This window comes from Bos indicus x Bos taurus, chromosome 11, assembly GCF_003369695.1.
Source record: "Bos indicus x Bos taurus breed Angus x Brahman F1 hybrid chromosome 11, Bos_hybrid_MaternalHap_v2.0, whole genome shotgun sequence".
Taxonomy (NCBI): Eukaryota; Metazoa; Chordata; class Mammalia; order Artiodactyla; family Bovidae; genus Bos; species Bos indicus x Bos taurus.
The window spans coordinates 105578019-105597902 of record NC_040086.1 but is presented as its reverse complement, the minus strand read 5'-3'; the positions used below and the strand labels follow the sequence as shown (position 1 = coordinate 105597902).

The 19884-nt window shown below is 52.0% G+C and overlaps 1 protein-coding gene across 5 annotated transcripts in view; it reads left to right on the top strand.

Annotated features, from left to right (window-relative positions):
• PNPLA7 (patatin like phospholipase domain containing 7) overlaps positions 1–19884 on the top strand; it is a 77224-nt gene that overhangs the window by 31847 nt on the left and 25493 nt on the right. For 4 of the 5 annotated variants that reach the window (XR_003513597.1, XM_027557004.1, XM_027557005.1 and 1 more), the window contains 6 exons: positions 13555–13632; positions 15280–15485; positions 16476–16607; positions 17390–17513; positions 18094–18207; positions 19318–19387. Coding sequence is in view for 4 of the 5 variants with exons in the window: in XM_027557004.1 (XP_027412805.1) it covers positions 13555–13632; positions 15280–15485; positions 16476–16607; positions 17390–17513; positions 18094–18207; positions 19318–19387 (724 nt within the window). In the remaining variant the exon portion in view is untranslated. The remainder of the gene's footprint in view (positions 1–13554; positions 13633–15279; positions 15486–16475; positions 16608–17389; positions 17514–18093; positions 18208–19317; positions 19388–19884) is intronic. The other variant, XM_027557003.1, reaches the window with a different exon arrangement.

Below are 19884 nucleotides of genomic sequence, written 5' to 3'. Positions count from 1 at the left end.
CTTCCCCCTGGCAGGGCTCAGGACGGCGTCCTGATGGTCCTGATGCTGGTGTTCCACAGACCCCCTCCCAGGGCAGTCTGGGGTCCTTGCCCTCCGGGTGCTCACAGGGAACAGGGCACCACTCACGATGCTAACAAAAGGTTAAAAACGTGCGTTCATCACTTACATGTTTTTTATTTATCTTTTCCCTTCACATAAAGAGCTGTGCATGCCTTCTAAACACAAAAGCATGAAACCACCTTGTCCTAGACTAGACTGTTAGTGCTCCCTGGGGGACGGCTGCCCAGCACCCACATGTGTGCTGGGTAAGAGGGACGCGTCCTGTGTGTCTTCCGAGTCTGCGTCCACGCTGCTGCCTGGGCCAGAGACTCCGTCCACGCCAGTGCTGAGCTCAGTCACACGTGGTCTGTGTCCTGTCCAAGCTAGTGGATGAGGGCTCTGTGCCAGCAGTCAGAATTCGGGGGCTTTTCCATTTTAGATAAAAGTGGGGATGTGGGCTTGGCTTTTAGCGTTAATTCGATCTCCTTGGTTGCTAGTGGGACTGAGTCTCTCACATCTTACTGTCTTTGCCTCTGGTGGGGGAGGCATGTGGAGCCTTCTGCCCATTTCTCTGTCATTTACTTTTAGGCTTCTGGGGTTTCCTTCCAGTTTCTGAACTAGAGTCCTGTGCTGCGTAGGTCTCGCACATGGTCGTCTCCTCTGGGATTTGCCTTTTTTTGCCTTCTGAATGGTCTTTTTGGTGGATGGAAGTTTGTAACCATAATGCAGTCAGCATCACTTTTTTCTCTTACGGTTAGTGCTTTTTGTGCCTAAGAAACATTTCCTTACTTGGGGTTCATAAATATTTTTATATATTGTTGTCAAAAAGCTTTACTGCTGCACCTTTCTTAGGTTTTAAAACAGATGGGATTAATTTTTGTGCGGGATGCAGGGGAGGACTGGATTGATGTATTTTTGCTCACGACTACCTGGCTGGCTCAGAATCATGCTCTGTCTCCAGTGTCTCTGTTGGGATCTGGCCTGACTCCTCTGCGGTTTGTCTCTTACTTCTGGTGCCGCACAGGGCAGCGCAGCTCTGCAGCCGGACTGCCCTCCTTGAGCCCCAGAAAACAGGGATGGACGGGGCCTCCCACAGCCCTCAGCTCACGGGGCCTCCTTTCCTGGCCCCCCTGGGCGGGAACTGGGGGATTCCACCAAGGTTTTGCCGCCTGCACCCGCGCACAGCACAGCCCCCTGAGTGGGGCAGCTTTCGGGCCAGCGTTGGGCACACGGGCGCCTCCGCTGGCTGGTTCAGATGCTGACGCGTGCCGGTTCTCGGGCGCGGGGAGCTACCTTGCGTGCAGAGGGAGGCTGCGGCTGGCGCGCGACTCCTTCCTCCTGTGGGACTCAGCCTCCTGAGGGACAGCTCACGGCTCCTGGGCTGGGTCCCTGGTGGCAAGTCAGCGGCAGCACTCTGCCTCTGGCCCGAGCGTCTGCGGAGGAGAGCGTGCTCGTCTTCTCCCTGTTGCTGCCAAGACAGGCTCTCTGGGATCAGGCGGTGTCGCTTTGACAGCACTGAGCACAGGTTTCTTGTTACTCATTGTGCCCGAGACTCTGTGGGCCTCTTCAGTCTGTCTCTCAGTCATTGTTGACCAATTGTCAGCATTCTCTCTCCAAGAATTGCCTCTGTCCATTTCCTCTCTTCTCCCTCAGAGACTCGAATGAATGTATGTTCTCATTTATCCATTATGAATCTTACCCTTTCTTCTACCACTGCTGCTGCTAAGTCGCTTCAGTCGTGTCCGACTCTGTGCGATCCCATAGACAGCAGCCCACCAGGCTCCTCCGTCCCTGGGATTCTCCAGACAAGAATATTGGAGTGGGTTCCATTTCCTTCTCCAATGCGTGAAAGTGAAAAGTGAAAGTGAAGTCTCTCAGTCATGTCTGACTCCTAGCGACCCCATGGACTGCAGCCCACCAGGCTCCTCTGTCCATGGGATTTTCCAGGCTAGAGTACTGGAGTGGGGTGCCATTGCCTTTTCCGCTTTCTTCTGCATTTTCCTTATAAAAGTCTTTGAAAGAAATAGAAATGTTGATGTTTTTATTTAAGTTCACTAATTCTTCTGACGGAAGCAGGTCTGCTGGTAAAGCTGGGATTGAATTCTTGCGTCTGGCTCTCCGTTGCCATGCTGGCAGCCGCTTCTTGGCTCTGCTGCCTCGAGCCCAGCTGCCGTGTGCTTCAGCCACGTGCGTGCGTGCTGCTGTGGAGGCCCTCCCTTGGAGTCGCTCTGCCTCCTGTGTCCCCTCTGGCCCTGGCTTGTGGAGTCTCACCTCTGACTGGACCTGGGTTTCCTTGGCAACTGTGCTATACATGGTGTTTATTTGTAGAAATTATATGAGACCAAAGGTGACATTGTTTCCTTCAGAAAGGCATTCTCTTTACTTTTGCCAGAAGTCTTGGCCAACCAGATGCCCCAAAGCTGGACTTCAGAATTCCTCAGTTATGCTTAAAATTTTATTTATCTAATCCATCAATAACATTTTCAGATTATTTTAGTTGATATTTTCTCAGTCTCATTTTAATAATTTTAAACAAACTTATTTGTATTATTTTATTTTTCACATTCAATAATTGGTACATCCAGAATTTATTTTTTATGTTCTTATTCATTATATAAAGCTTTAGACATGTAAAAAGATAGTGGAAATAACCTTATGCACCCCCAGGTATCTGTCACCCAACCGATAATCCTCTGCTCACAGCTGGTCTTTTTACTACTTTGCTCCTAACCCCTCCTCCAGTTGTCTTCTGCCTGGAAAATTTCAGACACTGTATCGTTCCACATCATCCCTCTCTAAAGGTTAAGGACCCTGTTTCAAAACAGAGCCATAATATCATTCTCACAATTCAAGTGTTGAAAAGGCCTCAAAACATAATCCACTCAACCAGTTTTCATGTTTCCTCAACTATCATCATGAAATGTTTTTTTTCCACTATTAAAATTTTTTTAAAGCAGATTTTATTTTTTAGAGAAGAGCAGTTGTAGGTTTACAACAAAATGAAGCAGGTGCAGAGGTTTCCCATGTCCCTGCTGCCCCCCGGAGAGCGCGCACCCCCCCTCTGTAGTCAGCGGCCGGGACACTCGTCACAGTTGGGGCACCTGCCTGGAGACGTCATCCCCCAGAGCCCACAGCTCCCCGTGGGGCTCGCTGCGGCCGTGCCGTCTGTGGGCTTGGACAGGGTGGGCTGACACATGCCCACTGTTGCTGTTTCACGCGGAGCGGTGTTGCTGCCCCAAGGTCCCCCGTGCTTTCCTGCTCACCCCTCCCCAGCCTCCAGCAAGCCCTGACCTTTTACTGGTGCCGTAGTCCCGCCTTTTCCAGAACGCCGTGGAGCTGGAGTCATGCGATGCACAGAGCATGCAGAGTAGGCCACCTTTTCAGACAGGCTTCTCTGACTTAGCGGTTTGCGTCCAAGTTTCTTCCATGTCTTTTTTTGTGCTTAATAATATTCCACTGTCTGGAGGGGCCAGAGGTTATTTGTCCATTCATCAACTGGAGAACATCTTGCTTCCTTCTAACTTTAGGCAATTACGAATAAAGCTGCGCTATGCGCCTGTGTAGACCTAAGTTTTAAACTCATTTGGGTAAATACTAAGGGGATGTGGTGGCAGGATCATATGGTAAGAGTGTATCAAACGCTTATTTTGTAAGAAACTGCCGCAGCACCTTCCAGACTGGCTGTGCCGTCCCCACGTCCCCGCCGGCAGTGAACGAGCGCCCCAGCCGTCCCCGTCCTCGCCGGCTCTCGGTGTCGTCGCTGCCGCAGACCTTGGCCGAGTCTGCTAACCATGTAGCGATATCTCACTGCTGTCGTTCGCATCTCTCTGATGACACGATGGGGAGAATCTTTCCACGTGCTCACTTGCCATTTGTGATTCTTCTTTGGTGAGAGGTCTGTTAAGGTCTTTGGCCCCTTTTTAAAAAAACATAGTGTTTTCTTATTGTTGAGTTTTAAGTATTCTTTATATTTTTAGATAAAAGTCCTTTATCAGCTGTGTCTTTTGCAAGTGTTTTCTCCCAGTCTCTGGTTTGTCTTTTCCTTCTCTTGACAGTGTCTTTCACCAAGCAGAAGCTTTTAATTTTAATAAAGTCCATCTTATGAATTCTTTCTTTCATGGATCGTGGCTTTGGTGTCACATATGTGTTGCCCATCACCCAATCCCAGGTCATTTAGATTTTCTCCTTTGGTCATCTTTCTAGCATTTTTATAGCTTTACATTTTATATTTAGGTCTGTGATCCATTTTGAGTTAATTTTTTTTAAAGAGTAAAAGGTCTGTGTCTGGATTAATTTTTTGCACATGGATGTCCAGTTGTCCCAGTACCATCTGTTAACAAGGCTTTCTTTTCTCCATTTAACTACTGCCTTTGTTCCTGCATCAAAGACCACTTGACTGCACTTCCTGGGGGTCTGTTTTGTAGTTCTTTGTTTTGTTGCATTGACCTCTTTGTCAGTACTTCTCCAGTGCCCGCCCCGCCCGCCCCCCGTCTTGGTAACTGCAGCTCTACAGTAAGTCTTGTAGGTGGATACTGTCAGCCCTCCGACTTTGCTCTCCTTCAATACTGTGTGGGCTGCCTGGGTCTTTTGCCTCTCCATGTAGACCTTACAATCAGTTTGTCAATATCCACAGTATAACTTTCCCAATGAGTTGGCTCTTTGCATCAAGTGGTCTAAGTATTGGGACTTCAGCTTCAGCATCAGTCCTTCCAGTGAATATTCACAGTTGATTTCCTTTAGGATGGACTGCTTTGATCTCCTTGCTGTCCATGGGCAGGAGGAGAAGAGGGTGACAGAGGATGAGATGGTCGGATGGCATCACGGACTCAATGGACATGAGTTTGAGCAAGCTCTGGGAGATAGTGAAGAACAGGGAAGCCTGGCATGCTGCAGTCCATGGGGTCTCAGAGTCGGACACGACTCAGCAGCTGAACGACAACAACAGAATAACTGGCAGTGGTCGTGACTGAGATGCACTGATCCGTAGGTCCAGTCGGGAGAGCTGACATCATGACAATATTGAGTCTTCTTTTCCATAAACATAAAATAGTTTTCTTCATAGAGATCTTGTACATATTTTGTTAGATTTATACTTAACTATTTCATTTTGAGGCGTGCTAATATAAATGTTATTGTGTTTTTAATCTCAAATCCCACTTATCCATTGCTAGTATTTAGGGAAACAATTGACTTTTGTGTGTTAACTTTGCATCCTATAACCTTGCTAAAATTGCTTATTAGTTATAAGAATTTTTTGTTGTTGTTGATTCTTTTTAAAATTTTTTCCTGTAGACAATCACGTTATCCATGAGCAAAAACAGTTTTATGTCTTCCTTACCAATCCTTATGCCTTTTATTTCCTTTTCTTGTGTTACAAGAAATGTTGTATAATGTTGAAAAGGAAAGATGAGAGAGGACATCCTTGCCTTATACCTGATTTTAGTGGGAAGGCTTTGCTTTTCTCACCAGTGAGTATGATGTTAGCTGTAGTTTTTTTGGTAGATATTCTTTATCAGGTTGAGGAAATTCTCCTCCGTTATAGTTTACTTGTCATGAATGCGCATTGCGTGTGTGCTTGCTCAGTCGCTTCAGTCGTGTCTGGCCGTGTGCGACCCTATGGACTGTAACCTGCCAGGCTCCTCTGTCCGTGGGGTTCTCCAGGCAAGAATGCTGAAGTGGGTTGCCGTGCTCTCCTCCAGGGGCTCTTCCCGATGCAGAGGTTGCACCCGAGTGTCTCTCGTCTCCTGCACCGGCGGGGCGTTCTTCACGCCTGCTGCCACCGTTCTGTCAGATGCTTCTCCTGCGTTTATTGGTCGGATCGTGCGACTCTCCTCCTTTAGCCTGTTGGTGTGGACGTTGGACCAGCCTTGTGCACCTGGGATAAATCCTGCTTGCTTGTTGTGTATAATCCTTTCGGTATGTCGTTAGATTCAATGTGCTAAATGCTTTGCTGAGGATTTTTTGAATCTGTGTTCACGAGAGATATTGATCTGTGGTTTTCTTTTCTTGGAATGTCTTTGTCTGGTGTTTGTGTGAGGAAAATGCTGGCCTCATAGAGTAAGTTAAGTGGTATCCCTTCTGCTGCTGTTTTCTGACAGAGTTTGCAGAGAACTGGTACACTTTCTCCCTTGAATGTTTGGTAGAAGCTGCCAGTGGTCCTTCTGGGCCTGGTGCTTTCTGGTTTTGAGGGTTATTAATTGTTGACTTAATTCCCTAATAAATATAGGCCTATTCAGGTGGTCTCTCTCTTCTTGTGTGAATTTTGGCAGATTGTGTCTTTCAGAGAATTGGCTGATTTAATCTAGGTGGTCAACTTTGTGGGCACAGAGCTGCTATAGTATTCCTTGACTACCCTTTTAATTTCCATGGCATCTGTAGTGATGGCACCTCTTTTGGTTATGATGTTAATAATTTGTTACCAATCTCTTTTTTTCTTGGTTAGCTGAGACAGAGGTTTGTCCATTTTTTTTGGTCGCCCCACTTGGCATGTGGGATCTTAATTCCCCAGCCAGGGGTCAAACCCACACTGCCTGTATTGCAAGTGCAGAGGCTTAGTCACTAGAAGTTTGAGGCTTATCAATTTTATTGATCTTTTCAAAGAACTAGCTTTCAGTTTTGCTGATCTTTCTCTATTGATTTCCTGTTTGCAGTTTCATTGATTTCTGCTCTCATTTTTATTATTTCTTTTTTCCTACTTACTTTGGATTTAATTTGCTTTTCTTTCTTTAGTTTCCTAAGGCAGAAGCTTATATTACTGAGTTCAACTACACTCTTACAGATTCTCTGTCTGCTGGGTCTGTCTGTCTCTGAGAGAAGGGTGTTGACGTTCCCAGCTGTGTAGTGGATCCAGCTGCTTTTCCTCACAGTTCTGTCAGTTTTCGTCTCGTGTGCTTTGATGGTCTGTGATTAAGCATTCATGCATTATGTGTTGGATTGTTACACAATGGAGAGAGTGGCAGACTTTGTTTTCTTGGGCTCCAAAATCACTGCAGATGGTGACTACTGCCATGAAATTATAAGATGCCTGCTCCTTGGAAGAAAACCTATGACAAACCTAGACAGCATATTAAAAAGCAGAGACATTACTTTGTCAACAGACGTCCACGTAGTCAAAGCTATGGTTTTTCCAATGGTCATGTATGGATGTGAGAGGTGGACCATAAAGAAGACTGAGTGCTGAAGGATTGATGCTTTTGAACTGTGGTGTTAGAGGAGACTTGAGAGTCCCGTGGACTGCAAGGAGATCAAACCAGTCAATCCTAAAGGAAATAAGTCCTGAATATTCATTGGAAGGACTGATGCTGAAGCTGAAGCTCCAATACTTGGGCCACCTGATGTGAAGAGCTGACTCATTAGAAAAGACCCTTATGCTGAGAAAGACTGAAGGCAGGAGGAGAAGGGGACAACAGAGGATGGGATGGTTGGATGGCATCACTGACTCAATGGACATGAGTTTGAGCAAAATCTGGGAGAGAGTGAAGGACAGGGAAGCCTGGCGTGCTGCAGTCCATGGGGTCAGAAAGAGTTGGACATGACTGAGTGACTGAACAACAACAACAACATTGGATTATTATGTCTTCTTGGAGAATTGCCTCCTTTATCATTATATGCATACCATACCCTTCTTTATCCCCCAGAATATCCCTTTTCTGAAGTCTGAAGTTCCTGTCGCTCCTCCTGCTTTCTTTTGATCAGTGTTAGTATGGTGGGCTTTCCCTGCCCATCTGCTTTTTCTGTTTTGAATCTGTTTACGTGTTTGGCTGTGTCAGGTCTTGGTTGTGGCAAGGCCATCGATCTTTGTTGTGGCTCTTGGCGTCTGTGGTTGCGGCCTGTGGGATCTAGTCCCCTTACCAGGGGATGGAGCCGAGCCCCCTGCACTGGGAGCAGAGTCTTAGCCACTGGTCCACCAGATAACTGTCCCCCATCCATTTCAGTCCAGTTCAGTCGCTCAGCCGTGTCCAACTCTTTGTAGCCCCATCGACTGCAACACGACAGGCCTCCCTGTCCATCACCAACACCTGGAGTTCACTCAAACTCATGTCCATTGAGTCGGTGATGCCATCCAACCATCCCATCCTCTGTCATCCCCTTCTCCTCCTGCCCTCAGTCTTTCCCAGCATCAGGGCCTTTTCCAGTGAGTCAGCTTTTTGCATCAGGTGGCCAAAGTATTGGAGTTTCAGCTTCAACATCAGTCCTTCCAATGAACACTCAGGACTGATTTCCATTAGCATGGACTGGTTGGATCTCCTTGCAGTCCAAGGGACTCTCAAGAGTCTTCTCCAACACCACAGTTCAAAGACATCAGTTCTTTGGTGCTCAGCTTTCTTTATAAAGTCTCACATCCATACATGACCACTGGAAAAACCACAGCTTTGACTAGACGGACCTTTGTTGACAAAGTAGTGTCTTTGCTTTTTAATATGCTGTCCAGGTTGGTCATAGCTTTTCTTCCAAGGAGCAAGTGTCTTTTAATTTCATGGCTGCAATCACCATCTGCAGTGATTTTAGAGCCTCAAAAAATAAAGTCTGCTACTGTTTCCCCATCAATTTGCCATGAAGTGATGGGACCAGATGCCATGATCTTAGTTTTCTGAATGTTGAGTTTTAAGCCAACTTTTTCACTCTCCTCTTTCACTTTCAACAAGAGGCTCTTTAGTTCTTCTTCACTTTCTGCCATAAGGGTGGTGTCATCTGCATATCTGAGGTGATTGATATTTCTCCCAGCAGTCTTGATTCCAGCTTGTGCTTCCTCCAGCCCAGCATTTCTCATGATGTACTCTGCATATAAATTAAATAAGCAGGGTGACAATACACAGCCTTGACGTACCCCTTTTCCTATTTGGAACCAGTCTGTTGTTCCATGTCCAGTTCTAACTGTTGCTTCCTGACCTGTATACAGATTTCTTAAGAGGCAGGTCAAGTGGTCTGGTATTCCCATCTCTTTAAGAATGTTCCACAATTTGTTGTGACCCACACAAAAGCTTTGGCTTTGTGTCAAAGGCTTTGCCATAGTCAATAAAGCAGAAATAGATGTTTTTCTGGAACTCTCTTGCATTTTCGATGATCCAGCAGATGTTGGCAATTTGATCTCTGGTTCCTCTGCCTTTTCTAAAACCAGCTTGAACATCTGGAAGTTCACGGTTCACATATTGCTGAAGCCTGGCTTGGAGAATTTTGAGCATGACTTTACTAGCGTGTGAGATGAGTGCAAGTGTGCGGTAGTTTGAGCATTCTTTGGCATTGCCTTTCTTTGGGATTGGAATGAAAACTGACCTTTTCCAGTCCTGTGGCCACTGCTGAGTTTTCCAAATTTGCTGGCATATTGAGTGCCCCACTTTGACAGCATCATTTTTTAGGATTTGAAATATTTAGTTTTTCTTAAAGTTTTTTGTTTTTTGGATGTGGACCATTTTTTAAAGTATTGAATTTGTTACAATATTTCTTGTTTTATGTTTTGGTTTTTTGACTGTGAGGCATGTGGGATCTTAGCTAAGAACATGCAATGGAGTTGCATATAAGAACATGTAAGGGCCATGGGGCAACTATTAAAGGTACAACATGCATAATGGGAATGCCAGAAAAGCGACTTTCACTTTCTCTGTGTACACAGTATTCAACCAACCACAGATCATGTAGTATTATATGTATTTATTGAGAAAAATCCACATTTAAGTGGACCTATGCTTTCAAAGCCATGTTGTTCAAGGGTCAACTGTATAATGAACTAGTAAACATCAGTGTTTTCCTGAGTTATGTGAGCCATTCTGGCCAATTACAGTTGTGGGAACTCCTGATGTGTTGCCAGGTTAGACAGAAGCGTGGGCAGCCTGAGGACCCTCTTCTTGCAGTTGGTGTCTGACAAGGGGCAGTCTTGCGGGACTGAGCCCTTGACCTGTGGGTCTGGTGACAAAGCCAGGTAGTTAGTGTCAGAACTGAGTCTGGGACACGTGGCGCCTGAGGAGTTGGAGGAGGATGTGGTGTCAGAGGTATTCAGTGTGCAGCCAGAAAGAGAGTTTCCCTTTTAAACACTGTCTGCTTTGTGGGTAGTGTGAGTGCCTATAATAACAAAATAGTCCCGCTCTCCCTCCCATCCCTGTACGTATCACTGATGGCCTTCATTTCACGCTCATATAAGCCACATGATCTAAAGCATTGTTGCTAGTGTTATTTTAAACAAACTTCCCTGTGAGATTAAGAACAATTCAAGCTTTTATTTTATCTTCACTTTTCCTCTCCCAGCGTTCTCCCTTCTGTATTATGTAGATCTAAGGCTCTGACCTACAGCATTAGCTTCTCTCTAAGGAGCTTCCTCCAGCATATCTAGGTCTACAGGTGGCACGCTCCCTCAGTCTCTGTTCCTCTGAGAGCACCTGTTTTTCCTTCACTTCTGAAGAATAGCTTCACAGGGCATAGACTTCTACGTTGATGGGTTTTTCTCTCAAACACTCTGCTGCTCTCCTCCTGCCTGCATGGTTTCGGAGAAGTCTGAAGTAAGTCTTATCTTTGTTCCTCTGCAAATCAAGTGCTACCTCTGGCTTCCTCCAGGGCTGTCTTCATCTTTGGTTTTCTGTAGTTTGCGTATGGGCTGCCCAGTGTCGTTTTTTGACATTTATCCTGGTCGGTGTCCTCTGAGCTTCCTGGATCTGTGCCCTGGCCTGACACTAACCTCATTCATTATTGCTTCAGGCATTGCTTCTGTCCCTTTCTTTTCCTTCTGGATTCCCATTATGCACGTTGTACCTTTATAGTTGCTCCCTGGCCTCGCACTTCTGCTCTCGTTTTTATCAGTCGTTTTCCTGTTTCCTTTTCTGTTTGGAGCTTTCTGTTGATGTATCTTCGAGCTCAGCTTCTTCCCTCAGCTGTGTCAAGGCTCCTGATAAGCTCATCAGAAGCGCTCTTTGTTTCTATTAAGCGGTTTTGGCCTCCAGCATTTCCTTTTGTTCTTCCTTAGAGTTTTCATCTCTCTGTTTACAGTGCCCATCTGTTTTTACATGCTGTCTCCTTTCCCTTTAGAGCCTTAGCATATTCATTTCAGTTCAGTTCAGTCGCTCAGTCGTGTCCAACTCTTTGCAACCCCATGAATCGCAGCTCGCCAGGCCTCCCTGTCCATCACCAGCTCCCAGAGTTCACTGAGACTCACGTCCATCGAGTCAGTGATGCCATCCAGCCATCTCATCCTCTGTCATCCCCTTCTCCTCCCGCCCCCAATCCCTCCCAGCATCAGGGTCTTTTCCATGGAGTCAACTCTTTGCATGAGGTGCCCAAAGTACTGGAGTTTCAGCTTTAGCATCATTCCCTCCAAAGAACACCCAGGGCTGATCTCCTTCAGAATGGACTGGTTGGATCTCCTTGCAGTCCAAGGGACTCTCAAGAGTCTTAGCATATTAACCATAATTATTTTAAATTCCAGTCGGATAATTCCAACATCCTTGCCATGTCTGACCCTGGTGCTTGTTCTGTCTCTTCACATTATTTTTTTTTTTGCCTTTTAGTATGCCATGTAATTTTTTCTTGATGGAAGACATGCTGCACCAGTTCTTTGGTGATGAGGTGGTGAGGCGTGTGGGCCGAGAGGTCTCCGTCTTTAGTGTGTCTGTGCTTCTGGACTGTGACCTTCCCTGGTCTCACCCCTGACCTCTCAAGGAGACAGGACGGTGGGAGAGGCTGGAGCTGGCGTTCTCTGCCCCCACCACTGGCAGTTAGGCTCAGATGGACTCTAGCATGTGGGGCTCTGGTCAACTAGTTTCCCCTGAGGGCAGGCCTTGTTGACCAGTTCACAGAGGTTCCTTTCCTCTCCCCTCCTGGAGGCCCGAGGCGATTTTTCTCTGCTGTTTCTGCGGAACCTGGTAGAGCGCCTGGAGGAGAACCTCACAAGGCTGAGGGCCTGTGACCTGTCCCTGGAGTTTTCATCTCTCAGACTTGTTCCTTGAGCCTCCACACTTGGGGCCCGTGGAGGTTTCCCTCTGTGGGGTTCGTTACTGCACCCCACCTCTCCACGGGGGTAGGCGAGCACGTCTCTCGTGGGTCTGAGAGCTGTTGACCTTTCAGGGTTTTCAGCGTCCCTTATTAGGACTAGTGGAGTCTTCCCGGCTCCCTCCTTGCTGGCGCAGAGGCGGCGAGTCTCCGTGTTGTCTGCAGCCTCCTGTTCCCGGCTGTGAGTCAGGGCCACCCGTTCCCGCCTGCGAGTCAGGGTCTGAGTGAGTCCACGCGCTGTGGGTGGCGCTCTATCTCTTCAGTCTCTCTTGAAAGACAAAAAACAACCAACTTGTATTATGAGACCATACAAGACGGGCAGAGGAGAGGAGGGTGGGCCCCGCCATCCTGCAGAGCCGATGAGCTCATGCAGCCCGTCTGCCCCCACGGCGTCCTGCGCAGCGCCCAGCGTCCCGTTTTAGCAACCGCTTCAGTATTCCTCCCGAAAAGACGCAGGCTGCTTAAACACAACGCAGGCTCCTGTCCCCCCAAAGGCAACAACAGTCCTTCAGTCTTTTCCTGTCCAGGTTGCTCCTGAAGGTGCTGAGTGGTGGGGGCTGGTGGGCTCTCCGGCCTCTTCTCTAAAGCCCCTGTCGTCCTTTATCCAGAGACTGCATCATCCTCATGTCTGGGAGCTGGGCTGGCCCCCGCCCCCCGTGGTGGGGGCACCGGGCGCAGGTCTCGCTCTTGGTCAGGAGGCAGTGGCGTCCATCTTCCTCTGTGGGTGTCGGCTGGCAGCCCCAAAGCCCGGGCTTAGACTCCTGCCACCTTGGCTCTGCAGGGCTGGCACTGGTGATTTGGGCACCGTGCGCGTCCTCTCCCCAGGCAGCGCTAGTGGTAAAGAGCCCGCCTGCGCTTCAGGGGGCACGAGAGGCGCAGGTTCGGTCCCAGGTCGGGAACGCCCCGGAGGAGGGCACGGCAGCCCACTCCAGTACTCTTCCTGGAGACTCCACGGGAAGAGGAGCCTGGCGGGCTGTGGTCCACAGGGTTGCAAAGAGCGGACACAGCTGCAGTGGCTTTGTACGCACAAACGCCTCTCCAGAGGCGACTAGTGCGTTTCCTCAATGTTTCTGTTCTACTGTCACCATGAGCTGTGAGCACAGCTGGCGTTTCCACACCCTCAGTGCTCACTTGGCGGGTTTCTCTCCTCACAAGACCCTGGGTGTGCTCCTGAGTATGCTGTGAAGGGCTCCTAGCGCAGCTGGTAGGGACAGGGCGCCCGACCAGGACGCTTGCCCGCCAGGCCTGCGCCTCACAGCCAGCCGGCCGCCCTCTCGCGGCAGCGGCGGCCTCTCTCCATCGCGTGGCTGCACGCAGTGGTGGCGCGCGTGTCTGTTTGCAGCTGTCGCACTGATGTCCGTCTGTCCTGCGCCAACAGTACCAGCTTGTCGCCGACGGCACCCTCCACGCCTGTCTCCACGGGTGGTCCTCCGAGGGCTGGCGACACCCTGTGGCCATGCGTCCACCTGGGGGCCATGTGCAGCCTCCACATGAGCCTGTCTCTCTGTGCTCCCTGTCCTGACCCTGTGTTTCCGTTTCTAGGACCCTTCGCTGTTAGATGGCCGGGTGGCGCTTCTCCACGTCCCAGGGGGCACGGTGGTGTTGAGGCAGGGAGACCAGGTGAGGGAAGGCGGAGTCTGTGAGAGTGGCCCACCCGGAACCCAGACCTCCCGGACCCCAGCACTGGCACTGGGCGGAGCTCAGAGCAGACAGCCTCCCCGTGGCCCTCTGGTCCCAGTGGACACACGGCGTGCGGTCCGCTGGCACTCAGCGCGGACGGGCTCTTGCCCTCAGGCCTGTGCAGCCGTCTGCAGGCCTATTGACGGTCAGTGAGCCCGCCCTCTTCCTGGGGTGGCTTTGTCCAGCCCAGCATGGGCGTGTCCGTCTGCACATCCACGTTGCTGTTACCAGTCTCACTCAGGAAGTCAGGTACAGGAGGAAGCACTGTGTTTGCTCAGTCCTCAAACCTAATATAGATGAAACATAATTTTGTTTCTCATAAATGCACGCGGGACTTCCCAGCTGAGGCTAGTAGCAGAGAATCTGCCTGCCAGCGCAGCAGATGCAAGAGGCCTGGGCTCAGTCCCTGGGTCGGAAAGATCCCCAGAGCAGGAGGTGGCAACCATTCCAGAACTCTTGCCTGGGAAACCCTGTGGACAGAGGAGCTTGGTGGGCTACAGTCCATGGGGCTGCAGAGTGTCGGACACGACTGAGTGAGCACAAATGCGTGTAGTTCCTGCTCCCTAGAACCCTGCTTTGCCGGGCGGCAGAGGCTGTCTCTTCGGCCTCCTGTGGTGAGGCCGCCCCCCAGCCCTGTGCCAGCTGGGGGCAGGAGTCCTTCATCTGCCGGGCGAGCAGCAGTGCTGAGGAGGCCTTCCTTGGTGAGCGAGCAGGCTGACCTGGGTCCCCTTTCTGTGTGGTTCCCCGGAGCACGGCCACTGGGGCCAGTGCTGAGGAGGCAGACCACCTAGCATCCCTGGGGGGCTGGGTGGGGGGCACGGAGAGCCAGCCTGGTGGGGACCCTCCCGGGCCTCTTCCCCTCCCCTCTGTCCTTTCTCTTGTTCTCTGGGGACAAGACAGGGGAAAGGCCTGTCCTTTTCCTGAGGGAGGCGGGCTGCTGGCTGGCCCCCGGCCATCGGGCCCTGTGGGAAAGCCTGTCCTGGGTCTTCCACAGCACCCAGTACCCTCAAGAGGCCACGCTGGAGCAGGGGCCGCCTCCGCCTGCCCCCAGCCCCTAGAGCCCTGCGGGGCCTGGCACAGCTGCTTTGCATTTTTTCCATTTCTGACACACCCTTTTCTGCTCAGACCAGTGAGAGGGGTCCCACGGGGTGGGGTGAGCACATGAGGAAGGGTCCTGACAGGGGTTGCTTCAGACTGGTTTCACAGGCACATCTGCGAACGCTGGGCCCTGAGAATATGTGCTGTGTGCCGGGGCGGGGGCGGCGGGGGAGGGGGGGTGTTGTACCGCAGGCTTTAGCCGCTTTCAGGGGCGAGCTCGTGTCTCCGCCTTGCACAGTGCTGAGCTGCTGGCATGTTTGTGGGGAGCAACTCGATGTGTAGGTGCCTCCGGCGTGGGCGGCTGCCGTGGACCGGAGGCGCAGAGCGGGCTCGTGCCCTACAGCTGGTGATAAGTGACCAACATTCCCAGCAAGTCTGGGCCTGGGGCCGGTTGCCGGAGCCGTGCAGTGAAGGCAGCGTGGCGGCCTGCCCACTGCTGGCCCGGGCTCGGGGGCGCTGCCAGCTCCGCCCGTGTCTGTGTTTCGTCAGGACACGAGCATCCTCTTCGTGGTCTCGGGGCTGCTGCATGTGTACCAGCGGAAGATTGACAGCGAGGAGGACACGTTCCTGTTCATGGCACGGCCCGGTGAGATGGTGGGCCAGCTGGCGGTGCTCACGGGTGAGCCCCTCATCTTCACCATCAGGGCCAACCGGGACTGCAGCTTCCTGTCCATCTCCAAGGCGCACTTCTACGAGTGAGTGCCCTGCTGGCCACCGCTCCGCGCGGCTCCCTGGTGGCCGCCTGCGCTTGTCTGCAGTGCGTGTGCGTGCCTCCACGTGGGCCCGGGGCCTGCTTGTGATTGTATCTGTGCCATGTGCATGCGTGTGCGTGTACTTGTGTGTCTCCGTGTGTCCGTGTGAGCGTCCGCGTGTGTGCGCTCACAGCGGTGCCTTGGCTGACGTCCCAAGGGACCCTGTGCACTAGTCCCTTCCCTCTGGAGGTGAGGCTCGTGTCAGCTGCTGTCCTGACATCCCCTGGGGTCCTCAGGGGCTCCCACATGTCACCCAAAGCAGAACTTTACGTTTCCCTGACCTGCCCCTGCTCCCGCCTTAGTCGTCTCAGAGACTGGTGACTTCATCTGCCCATTGCTTGGTGGAGTCCCGAGCCCCCCAGGCCCCGCATTCTCTGTGGCCCAGTGCAGCCAGGAGCTGAGCACACCCCTGGAGCTGCCCTCCAGAGGCCTCCACACCATAGCAGGGACCTGCTTGGCTCCACAGCCCCAGCCTGGTTCACAGTGGCATCAGGGGACAGCAGCTGACGCTTCTGCTGGGCCCAGTGGCTTTCCGGGTGCCAAGCCTCCACAGTCTCTGCCATTGACCCCTCAGCCACACCTTCCCATGCACCCCCACTGCTCTAGTCTTCTGGCACATCCTGGGGGGCTGGGGTTTGACCCACTGCGAGCACTGGGCCCTTACACATGGCATGTGCTCCCAGGACACTGTGGGTGGTGATGACTACTGTGGAGGGGCTCCGACAGCCCTCCCAGGGTCGCTGGCCACTGGGCATACCCAGGGGGCCGGGGAACAGGTAGCTGACCAGAGTCTGTGCTCTGGTCTCACCCTTGGCTCAGTGGGCATTGTGATAAGTGGGGACGGGGGGCACCTGCTGCCTGGAGTGAAGGGGTGGAGGCTGGCGGGACCGGCCAGGGAGCTGGGGCAGGGAATGACTCCAGGATGCCCTGCAGCATCATGCGGAGGCAGCCAGCCGTGGTCCTGAGCGTGGCGCACACCGTGGTGAGGCGGGTGTCCTCCTTCGTGCGGCAGATCGACTTCGCCCTGGACTGGATGGAGGTGGAGGCCGGCCGCGCCATATACAGGTGAGGCCCGCCTTCCGGCCGCACCACGTCCGGGCAAGGCCCGCCTTTTGGCCGCGGGCACAGAGGAGGGCCGCTTTGCTCTGCCTCGGGGGTGGCACAGGCAGAGGCCTCACAGCGGCCTCCTAGCTTCCATGCGCACACTGCCCTCAGGCGCGCTGCCTCCTCACCTGCACAGTCTCCACGGGGCCCAGCGGAGCCGCGTGGAGGCCGCGTCCAGGAAGCTGTTCGTGTGCCAGGTGCGGGCTCAGATGGGCGGCCTCAGGCCCGTGTCCTAGCGGCTGAATTCAGGCGTCCACGCTCGCTGGGTCAGACCCAGCTTCAGTTCAGTTCAGTCGCTCAGTCGTGTCCGACTCTGCGACCCCATGAATCGCAGCACGCCAGGCCTCCCTGTCCATCACCAACTCCCGGAGTTCACTGAGACTCACGTCCATCGAGTCAGTGATGCCATCCAGCCATCTCATCCTCTGTCGTCCCCTTCTCCTCCTGCCCCCAATCCCTCCCAGCATCAGGGTCTTTTCCAATGAGTCAACTCAGACCCGGCTTAGAGCTACCAGTTTTCATGGTTTTAAAAATGAAAACTAAGATCATTATTGACCGTTTATTTAAAAATCACAATAAACCCTTTATGTGTTAGTATACATGTTTTTTAATAGAAAATAACGATTTTCTAAAACAAAAACATGTAGTGAGAAGAATAGATTCCTTTTTCTGTTTCGCTGACTCTGGTAGCCAAGGGCTTCCAGCCAGGTGCCCCGCCCACCCCCACAGCCTCTGTCCCGCAGGCAGGGGGACAAGTCCGACTGCACCTACATCGTGCTCAGCGGCCGCCTGCGCGCTGTGATCCAGAAGGACGACGGCAAGAAGCGCCTGGCGGGCGAGTACGGCCGCGGAGACCTCGTGGGCGTGGTAGGGCCGCCACGCCCTCCCCTCCCCTCCCATGGCGCCCACACCATGCCCCCATCCTCCCCACCCCACCCCTCCTCTCCCCTCTCCCTTGCCTTTCCCGCCCCGCCCCTCCCCTTCCCGCCCCACCTCTACCCCCTCCTCCCTTCCGGCCCACACGCCGCCCCTCCCCGCCCACTCCCTTTCTTGCTCCTCCCCCTACTCCCCGTGCCCATCCCCTCACACCTTTTCTCTTCCCACCTTGGGCGCCCACGTGGGCAGAGGCACAGGCAGTAGAATATCCCAGGAGTTGCTTCCCACAGGCCGCCTCCCAGGAGAGCAGGCCTAGGGTGGGTTCGGCAGCCACCTTTGGGACGGTGGTTCCTCCGAGACCCCGAGGCCCTCGGTGGGGAGGATGAGGCCCTGGCCTATCTGGGCTGCTGGTGGCAGGCCCACAGCTCTCGCTGATGCTTCCTTCCTCAGCGCAGGGTGCTGGGTGAGCCCCGTTTCCTCCTGCTCTGGAGGGGCCCTGGGACCCTGCTCTCAGGCCTGCCTCCGGGCCCTGGGGTCAGCCTGTGGCCATAGCACCAGCTCCCGTCCCCAGGTGGAGACACTCACCCACCAGGCCAGGGCAACCACAGTGCATGCTATTCGGGACTCAGAGCTGGCCAAGCTTCCCGAAGGAGCCCTGAACTCCATCAAGCGCCAGTACCCACAGGTGAGAGCTGTGAAATTGTGAAGTCAGAATGCCAGAACCGGGTCAAGACCAAGACTGCTCCCATCAGGCAGGCTGCAGGAGGAGGGCCGGCCCCCGCTTCCCCAGACAGCAGTCTCCGCCGGCTTCAGGGCAGGACTGCAGTGCCTGGCAGTCAGCCGGGAGGCAGAATGAGGGCAGCCTGCCCTGCTTCTGGTTTTCTGATGTCACTTCCCTGCTTCTGAGTCTTGAGAGTGCAGACAGGGAAATGGAGAGCCTGCACCTTAGCACTTTGGAGGAAGAGGCAGGGCTGCTACTGGAGAGTCACAGGAGTGGCCCCTCTGAAGGCTTAGGCCTGATCCGTCCCTGTGAGCCCGTGTGTGAACAAGTGAAGCAGCCCCCAAGTTATTTATGAAGTTAATGTGACTTTAATACCAAAACTTGATAAAAATAACAGAAAATGGATCATTTCTTTTAGTACCATAGTTATAGCAGGTCAACTATTAATGCAATAAATATGTGTGATTGGAGTAAGCTGACAACGGCTTCTCTTTTCAAAACTGATTCTGTACAGCATGCAAGAGCCACAAAAGCAGGTTTCCTGTTTCCTTCTCTGCCATCTTGCAAACTGTAGCAATTAAAAGACTTTTCAACTGAGTTTATCCTCATGCAAAAGCGCTTAGAAGTAAATTATACATACTTTGACATTTCAACTTTATTTACTTGAGTCTGCAACTCAAAAAAATTAGAATTAATATAACCAAACTAGCATTATTATATTTAAAAGGTAGTTCTTCGTGGATGTCATGTAGTACCAGCCCATGTCTGGCCAGAGCTGGCACTCAGCAGCCCACAATGACCCTTGGCTCTGGGGACGTCCCTTGTGGTCTGCCTTTGGGGGTTGTGGCTTCCCCATTTGTCCGTTTCCTGCCTGGAGAAGACAGGGGCCCTCAGCCAGGGCAAGATCGCAGGCCACGTGCCTGCCCACCCGTCTGTGACCAGACAGCGGCCGTGTTACCATCCACTGCCCGGAGCAGTGTACAGCCGAGGCAGTTTTGAAACCATGGATCTAAGGTGCTTGGCTTTATGGTTTACAGTGTGTGGTTGAGGTCTCTGTTCTTTCTCTGCCCCCAGGTTGTGACTCGACTGATTCGCCTCTTGGGCGAGAAGATCCTGGGCAGCCTCCAGCAGGGAGCTGCGGCAGGTGTGTGCCCAGGCCTGGCACCTGGGAGCCCCACCCACCCCGCCTGGAGCCCCTGCTTACTTTGAAGCCCCCCCTCACACAGCGTTGGTTTTGTTTTCAACTGTCAGACCCGGTGTTTGAAACTATTCCCTCATCCTGGTGTTCCAGGCTTCCTCCTGGTGTCCTCTCCTTTCTGTGTAAAGAGTTGCTTTAATAATGGTTCTTAAATTCTCTGAGTTTTCCTATATTGAAGGATGTCTTTGCCTTTTTTCTGAAGGCTACATGTTGCTGGATGTACCATTCTGTCTTAACAGCCCTTTCATTTCAGCACTTGAAACATTGGCCACTTCCCTCTGGCCTCCATTGTGTCTAATGAGAAATCCGGACTTCGAATTGCTCTCAAGTAGGCGTGCATTGTTTCTGACTGTGTTCAAGATTTCCCGTCATCTTCAGTGTTTAGAAATTTGATTCTGGAATGTTTGGGCATGAATTCCTTTGAGTTTATCTTGTTTGGGGTT